Genomic DNA, 9,188 nt, shown 5'->3' on the forward strand with positions numbered 1-9,188 from the left:
ACACGTTGTTGCAGTAAACCTTTTCCGTCTGCAACTGTCCACATTGCAGACCGTGCTCTCAGCAGAGTCACAGACTGGATTTCAGGAAACGGAACCCTTGCCCCAAGCTTCGGGGCATCTGTTCCACATGTCATCTTTCCTGTGATGTTTGTCTCCTGCCTGAGTGCCCTCTCCTGGGCCCCTACCCCTATCTAGGGCCTGGCTCACCCCTCCTTGGGTAACAGGGTGAATGAGGCCCGTTTCACATATGTGCTGTGACGGGCCTTCACACAGCGACAGGTCTTGGGCCCCTGTGGGTAGAAGAGTGGCAGGTATTGTCATGTGGGCCAGAGTCCCATGGTGGGACCCACCTCTTTCTCACGTCTAGGCCCACCCTCCAGGCCCAACTCCTAGCACCATCCCTGCTTCTCCCCTGCCACGAACCACCCCCCCCCTTGGGCCCCACAACCAGCAGGAGGCTGACTCTGTCCTGGCCCTTGCTCGGGCCCAGTATGTTGCAGAAGCTGAGGAGAAGCTGCAGCGGGCCCGGATGCTGGTGGAGAGCGTGCGGAAAGAGAAAGTAGACCTATCCAACCAGCTGGAGGAGGAGAGGAGGTACGATCGGCCCTCCCCAGCCCTGGGCCTCGTTATGGAGGACAAAGAAGAACACAGGCTTGGGAATGTGGACCTGGCTTCTAGTCCTACCTCCACCCTCGCTGTGTTGCCTTGGACTAGAGACACCAGCTCTTGGGCTTCAGCCTTATTATCTGTAAAGTGGGGTGATGTCCCACTCTGAGGGTGGTTGGGAGGACTCTCAGGGTGACTGGAGTGAAGCACCAGCACTGTGCCAGGCACACGGGGTGCCACAGTTGCTGGCTGTGAGGAGTTCGCCCTTTCTGCCTCAGCCAGCGGTGTGTCGTGAGAATGCCAGGTGGGCCCTGTCACACCAGGGGCCCCTTGGGAGCCCTGCACCAGGAAGAAGGCCCGATGTCCCCACCCCACTGTGAGCCAGTTCTCATCCACAGAACACCCCTGGGCTGACCCCACGCATGGTGCTTACCGCCCCTGTCTGGGAGGTCTGCTTCTCTTTCCCGTGTCAGGAAACCAAGGCTCAGAGAAGTAGCAGCACGAGCGCCTTTGAAATGCCCTGCAGCCTGCTTCAGCCCCTGCCAGGTGCTTGACCCACCCAGGAGTCAGGCCCTACCCCCGCTTCACAGATGAGGAAGCTGACGCCCAGCACAGAGAAGGGGCTGGGATGAGACCCCAGGTCTCTGGATGTCCTCAGGGGCCTGTAGGGCACGTGGTTCCACGTGTGTGTTTGCGGCTACTCTAGGGATACAGGGAGAAGCCTCTGCCCACCCACATCAGCGTCTGGCCATGGTCAGGAACAGAAAGGCTTCAGTGAGACCCAAGAAACCCACTGAAGGATGCACGCCCAGCCCATCTCTCCCTACACCCCCCAGGCTAAGACACTGGATGGGGAGTTAAGCCTGGCCCAGTCCTGGGGTCACCTGGCATGACAGAACTGATGGATAGAAGCTGGGCTTGCCAGGATCATACACAGATTTCGGCACCCCCACGTGGTCCTGCTTCTTGGGCTCGCAGCCGAGGCATGTGCTCCACAGGCTGTTACTGCCTGACTGGGGAGATGAGAGTTTATTTATATCTGCCTGAGATGGTCTCAGGCCCACACATCTGGTTCCCATGGTGACGCGCCTGATGCGACAAACAAAAACAGGTTTTGAAGGCAACGTGGGAGTTGTGTTTAGGAGGGGCCTGGGTGGGAGTCCCAGCATTGCCCTGTACCTGCGGTGTGGCCGAGGGGAGGTCACTTCTCTCTGGGCCTCCGTTTCCTTATCACTATGCTGGGCGCTCTCCGAAGGCCCCGGTAAGAGCAGCTTCGAGCTCTCTGCGTGGCCGTGTGTGAGGTGGGCCTTTGTCCATCCCCCCGTGCTGTCTTGGAACGTGTGTGGGTGTGTGTGTCTCCGACAGTGGCCTCCAACACCTGTAGCAGAGCACAGCTGGGGGCAGCCCAGGGGGTTGGGATTGGGGTGTTGACCCCCAAATCTGAGGCCTGCGCATGACAGCAAAGTCAGCTGGGGAGGGGAGGAAGCCCTTTCTTTCCGCCTCTGCCTCCCACCTCCTCGCAGGTGTTCTTTATGGCCATGTCTGCCCCCTGTAGTGATGAGAAAAGTGGTCACTGCGTAGCCACAGACAGCCCATTCCATCCTTTATGCCCACACCCACCTCAGGAGGATGGACCCTGCATTGAAGCCTCCCGCCTCGGAGGTGTAGGTAGCCCTGCTCAGAGCCAGTCTGGAAGCTGTGAGGTCTAGGAGGCTCTGCCTGCTCAGCCACAGGACTTGGGGAGGGGCTCTTTGAGGCAGCCCCCTCTGTTGGCCTGAGCTAGGCCTATGGGCCATCGGGCACCCGCCCCTCCATCTGCGTCGCTGACGCAGTGTGCCCGTGGCCCTGGGCCAGACCGTCAGCCTCTCTTTCCCCCGCAGGAAGGTGGAGGACCTGCAGTTCCGAGTGGAGGAGGAGTCCATCACCAAGGGAGACCTAGAGGTAACAGTCAGCCATCAGCAGCCCTTCCCGGGCTCACACAGCACCAGGCCCAGCCCTCACCACGGAGACTGGCCGTGAGGTCCAGGCGGCCACTGAAAGGGGCTGTGGGATTGCAAGGGGGCAGTGGGGAAGGGTCAAAGCTCACACATGGGAGAGTGGCAGAAGGAAGGCCATGAGAGTCTAACGTCAGAGGTGGGAATGGCTTAGCTTGGGAGCGAGGGGCAATCCTGGGTTGGGTGGCATAGACGGACCAGGGGCAGTGAGGGTGCAGGGCTGGGCCCAGAGATGTAGTGGCCAGACTCCTGTGAACCTTATTTTATTATACTTTACGTTTATTTATGTCTTCCACAAGAGGGACAGAGGGACAGAAACAAGTACCCCGACAGGGCCTTCACAACCACAGCCCACTCTCAATCTCAGTTAGCCAGGTTATGGGCATGTATGTGCAACAGGCACGCTCAGGGAATCCTTGGGACTCGAACTGAGGACCTTTCTCTTGTGGATCCAGTCATATTACTGCTGGCCACCTCCTGGCCTCCACATTCCTTCCTGTTGGGCAGTAGCCTTAACGGTGCCCCTTGAGCCCTTAATTCATCTTGGATTGCAGGTAAAATTTTGACCAGAAGTAGCTTGCTGAGTCACAGAATTTATGGATGGGGACGCTGAGGCTCAGAGAGGCAAAGGGACCCACCCAGTTCCTATACTAAGTCAGCAGCTGCGGGACCTTGACTAGGACTCCTGAGTCCCGGCCCAGCTACAAGGTGGCGAGTGCTGCATGTCCCTTTTCAGTGGGACACCTGGACACACTAGCCTGGCACAGGGTGGGCTGTTTGCCATCCAATCCGAACCTTCCTTTCTGAGCTGAGGGGGTGGAGAGGCTCAGATTAACTAGTAAAGCATGTGAGGACCCTCACCCCCACTCTGGGACACTCTCCACACCAAAGCATGTACACTGCAGGGCTCCTGAAGCCACCGGGTAGGGAAGGGTGCCTTCCTGCTGTGGCCACCACTGCCTGAGAGGTTAGGATGGGCCTGGGGACACTGAGTTCAGCCTCTTACTCACCATGGTTTTTGCCCTGACTGGCCTCAGGCAGCCTCTTCCCTTCCCCAGGCCTCAGTTTCATCATGTGTGAAATGAAGAGTTGAACAGATCACGGTTCTCAAACTGGAGGGTCTGTCCAAACACAGGATGCCAGCCCCACCCTCGGAGAGGCTGGTCCGCAGGTCCGGGTGGAACTAGTTGCTGGCATTTCTAACACGTTCCCAAGTGATGTCGGTTTAGGGACCACACTTTGGGAATCTCCTCACTGTGTCACTTCTTTTTTCTTTTCTTTTTTTTTTTGGAGAGGTTTTTGCTATAGGGCACGTGCGCTCACCTGACAGAGAGAGAGAGAGAGAGACAGAGAGATAGAAAGCGAGAAATCACTCCCCGGGGGGATGGCCACGCTGCAATCCCTTCTCCTCCATTCTCTTCTTGGGATCTTGGGCACGCAAGCACACGTGCCCAGCATGAGTTTACGCCACTGGGTCCGGGATGCAAACCGTGGTCGACTACGTGGGAGTCCAGCGACATAGCCATTATACTAACTGCTGGTCCCCCTACTGTGTCACTTCTGACCTCAAGTCAGAAATCACCCCCACACACCCCAGCTCCGTGAGGTGCCCGTTGCAACTGCTCAGCCTCTGTGGCTGACACCTCCTCTTTCCTGTTGCATGCTGGGCTGTCCAAGAGCTCTTTCTCGAGCTCCTGCTCCCGTGGTCCACACTCACCCTGAGAGCTTCCAGTCTGTGGCTTCACATGCCCTTGGCTGTGCCCGCGTGATTCCCGTCTTCCCCCGAATGCCCACGTACATCTCCCCCAGATGAGTAAGGAATGGGCATCTGTCTCCTGGGGCTACAGGGCCAAATTTCCACAGATAGGTGACTTAAAATAACACAAATGTAGTCTCTGTCAACGCTGGAGGCCAGAGTCTGAAATCATGGTGTCTACAATTGGCTTCCTTCGGAGGCGCTGAGGGCGACTGTGTTCTGGGCTTCTCCCTGGCTCCTGTGTTCCTTGGCTTGCGCCTGCAGCACTCCAGTCTCTCTCTCTCATCACCTGGCTGCCTTCCCTGTGTGTCCCTTCACATGACCTCCTTACAAAGACACCAGTCACAGGATTTAGGGCCCATCTTTATCCAGTGTGACCCCATCTTAACTATTAGGTTATTGGTAATGTTCTGATGTATTTTTTCTATGCAAAAATGCATCATGACTTGCCCAACAACCCACTAATTTTATTTGCAAAGTCCTCTTCCAGAGAAGGTCACATTCTGAGATTCTAGGTAGGCATGAAATTTAGGGGGACACTCCAACCCAATACAGAATCCCAAATATATCACACCTGTGTTGGTCTATATGTTGCTACACAAAATTATCTGAGACTGGGTCATTTACAAAGAACAGAGGTTTATTTGATTCATGATTCTGGTGCCTGAAAAGTCTGAGAACGTGGGGCTGACCAGCCTGTGGTGCCACATCACAACATGGTTGAGAGGCCGGGAGGAAGGTGGGTACTTGCAGGTAGGGGAGACCCCACTCCACTTTTCCCATTTGTCCCATCCACACTCACAGCCAACTGGATGGTGCCCTACCATTAGACCCTGCATCTTGAAGGTCTTACCACCTCTCAAGCCACCTCTGAGGACCAAGCTTCTGGAACATGAGCCTTTGGGACACAAACTATTACCCAAACCACAGCCATGTCTAAGTCAGGTGTCTTAATTCCTTGCCCTCCACCCCCAGCCTTCCCCAAACACCGTCCCCTTATTCACATCTCAGCACCTGGACCTCCAGCCCTACAGCCACAATGCATCTAGTTGTTATTATTATTATTATTATTATTATTATCATCATCATCATTTGCTAAAGAGTGTATACACTCACCAGAGGCAGAGGGAAAGGAGAAAGCACCACCCCCATGGAGAATGGTCACACCACAATCCTTTCTCTTCCATCTCTCCTTCCTTCCAAGATTTTGGGCATGCACACACATGCTCGGCTTGTTTTTCAAGGTTGGGTCCTAGGCTTGAACCATGGAGTTGACCAGCTGGAATCTGGCTACCTTGACTACTAGGCCACAGAGCCAGCCTCTAGAATTCATCTCGAATCTTCCTTTCTCTCATCCTGCCATCAGAAATCCTCTTGATCTTGCCTAGAAAATTACCTCCGCCACCGCTGCCTCCCTGGGCCGGGCCCGGTACCTCCTGTGGACAGCTGATCCAGCCCTTCCCCAGCCCTCTCCTTCCTCTCTTGCTCCTCCACTGTCCCGACTCCACACCACAGCCAGAACAGTCTTCTCTAAAATAACCTTTTTAATTGTTCATGCTGGAAAATTTTAAGCCGATATAGAAGTCGAGAGGATGGTGTGATGAACTCCCCTTGACGCATCACCCGGCATCGTCATCAATCTGGGGTCAGCCACCCCACCATCCTGAGCCCCTCCCAGCCCCGCGACGTCATACATCCACATCACAGGCTCCTGTCCTGGGAGTGGGGAGACATCCTTCAGCTAGACTCGGCTTCCAGAGTTAGTGCATGAGACGTAGTTACGTCTGCATCCACCGTGCACGGCCTGCAAGCACCCACCCTGCCGGTGGTTGTATGAATGTTCACGCTACAAGACCTGCCCCTGGCCGTACCCTGGGGCAGGATGAAAGCCAAATTATCCACGCACTTCCTCTAAAATCTAGCCCGTAGAGCCTGTTGTTCCCCCAAGCTCTTGGGGGTGAACTGATAAGAGTTCCGCAGGCACCTGAAGCAATTTCACTGACTTCCCTTGGGCCCCCCAGAGACTCTAGCCCTCAGACCAGGAGCCCAGAAGTTCTGAGAGTGATGGGGACGCGTCCTTGGAGAGATACCAAATGAAGCTGCCCTTGAAATTGTGAGACTGGGGGCTTTTTCTTACCCCCAGTAGGGTATTAGGGTCACGCTCCTTCTAGTGAGAGTTTGAGCAGAGCTGCTGTGCACAGGGAGGAGGGTAGTGTGCGGCCTCCGTGAGGCCGGATGGAGCCGCCATCGTCAGCAGCCTGTAATTTTCTGGAGCAGCCTGAGCATAGCTGCTTGTTAGCACTGGAGCAGGCTGCCAGGGAGTGGGGCACAGAGGTGGGGCTGGGAGAGGGAAAGCACCCTCAGTGGGTCATGGTCACACCCCGTCCTTCCTCCATTTCTCCATCCCATCGGGATTTGGGGCATGCACTTACACATGCCCAGTGTGTTTGTCAAACCACTGGGGCGAGGATTCAAACCACAGTCGGATCCAGTTCCCTGTGCCAGGACTTAACCACTGTGCTGTAGAGCTGGCCCAGCTTCTAGGGTTTTATTTTGTTTTTACACATGCAGATGGTCTTCAACTTAAGAGTGGTTTGACTTAGAATATTTTTATTTTACCATGGTGTGGACTGCCATTTGTTTATCTAGTTTTAAAGCTCTTTTATTTCCTCTGTAAGAAGGAGACAGAGATTGCATGCATTGGTCCACCCCAGTCGCAGCCAGCTAGAATCACAAGCATGTACTTGGTGTGCTCAGGGAGGGCCTGGGACACGAACCCAGCACCTTTCCCATGTGAGTCCCGTTGTATCAACTCTGGACCACAACCTAGCCTCTTGTTTTTATTTTCGTCTTCCCACTGACTGTGACTTTGACTTAAAATAAGGACTTCATTGTGTTTTCCACTTTCAGTACAGTATTTAATAAATTACATAAGTGCACAAGATGTTATGATTATAAACTAGGCTTTGTTTTAAATGTTATTGCCCAGGTGCAGGCTCATGTAAGTATTCTGAGCACAGTTAAGGTAGGCCTGCCTAAGCTATGACAGTTAGTACGTTAGGTGTACTAAATGCGTTATAGACGTTCTTTTTTATTGCCAGAGGGGACATGCACTCACTAGAGAGAGACTAGGGTTTTATTTTGTTTTTACACATGCAGATGGTCTTCAACTTAAGAGTGGTTTGACTTAGAATATTTTTATTTTACCATGGTGTGGACTGCCATTTGTTTATCTAGTTTTAAAGCTCTTTTATTTCCTCTGTAAGAAGGAGACAGAGATTGCATGCATTGGTCCACCCCAGTCGCAGCCAGCTAGAATCACAAGCATGTACTTGGTGTGCTCAGGGAGGGCCTGGGACACGAACCCAGCACCTTTCCCATGTGAGTCCCGTTGTATCAACTCTGGACCACAACCTAGCCTCTTGTTTTTATTTTCGTCTTCCCACTGACTGTGACTTTGACTTAAAATAAGGACTTCATTGTGTTTTCCACTTTCAGTACAGTATTTAATAAATTACATAAGTGCACAAGATGTTATGATTATAAACTAGGCTTTGTTTTAAATGCTATTACCCAGGTGCAGGCTCATGTAAGTATTCTGAGCACAGTTAAGGTAGGCCTGCCTAAGCTATGACAGTTAGTACGTTAGGTGTACTAAATGCGTTATAGACGTTCTTTTTTATTGCCAGAGGGGACATGCACTCACTAGAGAGAGAGGAAAGGGAGAAAGCACCCCCCACCACAGGGCATGGTCATGCTGTAATCCTTTCTCCTTTATTACTCTATCATGTTGGGATTTGGGGCACACATAGGCTTCTGGCATGATTTTCAAGCCCCTGGAGCAGGGACTCCAACTATGGTTGACTGTGTGGAATCCAGCTTCCATAACCACCAGGCCTTGGAGCCAGCCCAATTAGATGCATTTTTGGCTTAGGATATATATATATATTTTTAAATCATTATTTTATTTAACTTTATTTATTATTATTATTGTTTTCCAATTTTGATCAGAGAGAGACAGAGAGAGAGGTAAAGTGAGAAAGCAAGCTACTAGGTCCGGGACTTGAACCATGGTTGGCCATGTGGGAGTCAGCACCTTCAGTAACTGTGCCACCTTCCAGTCCCTGCTTAGGATATTTTCAGTTTAGATTACATGCTCTTCATGCAACCCAGAGCCGTCAGAACTGCAGGACAGATTTGCTTTAACATTGCCTCTTCTGGAGGATGAGAAAGGCCCTCTCACTGCTCCCCAGACTGGTCCAGGTGCTCTGGAGCGGGTGCCCTCAGCCTCCCTGTGTCCCTCCGGAGCTCTGTTAGGGGGAATCCAGATGCCAAGCTTGACGCCCTGGGAATGTTGGCCTTTGTCAGCGTATGAAGTGGGTGTTGTGGAACCAGAACAGAAGTCCTCTGTTCTTTCTGGAGACCAGGAGCCTTCCACTGGGCCCCGGGGGGTGGGCACTGATGAGGCCGAGCATGGAGCAGGGTGGTGGGAGGCACGGCGGGAGGCATGGCAGGGTGGGTATGTTTTTGAACTTTGGTGCTGTTTTTCTTACACCTTCAGCACAGGCCAGGGGGTAGGGAGCAGGAGGCCTGGGGTCCTTTATTCACTCATCATCCCGAGGGCTTCCCAGTGCAAGATCCTGCACCTAAAATGAGAGGCAGCCCCCAAGCTTCTCAAGGGGGGAGGAGGTATAGGCTGGGGCCCCTCCCAGGAGCACAGAGCAGGATCCAGGGGTGACAGGAGGGAACTGGAGTACCCATGACCTCCCCCAGCAGGGACCAGCAACGGAGGGTTACAGCAGCCTCACCTGCCTTCAACAAACACAGACTAG

General features: G+C 53.4%; 1 protein-coding gene across 1 annotated transcript in view; it reads left to right on the plus strand.

Moving 5' to 3' along the window:
* Positions 1-9,188, plus strand: part of CLIP2 (CAP-Gly domain containing linker protein 2) — a 63,288-nt gene that overhangs the window by 33,718 nt on the left and 20,382 nt on the right. Inside the window, 2 exon segments of the mRNA XM_006154989.3 lie at positions 491-594; positions 2,487-2,547. Coding sequence (XP_006155051.2) covers positions 491-594; positions 2,487-2,547 — 165 coding nt within the window.

This window comes from Tupaia chinensis, unplaced genomic scaffold, assembly GCF_000334495.1.
Source record: "Tupaia chinensis unplaced genomic scaffold, TupChi_1.0 Scaffold000429_1, whole genome shotgun sequence".
NCBI lineage: Eukaryota > Metazoa > Chordata > Mammalia > Scandentia > Tupaiidae > Tupaia > Tupaia belangeri.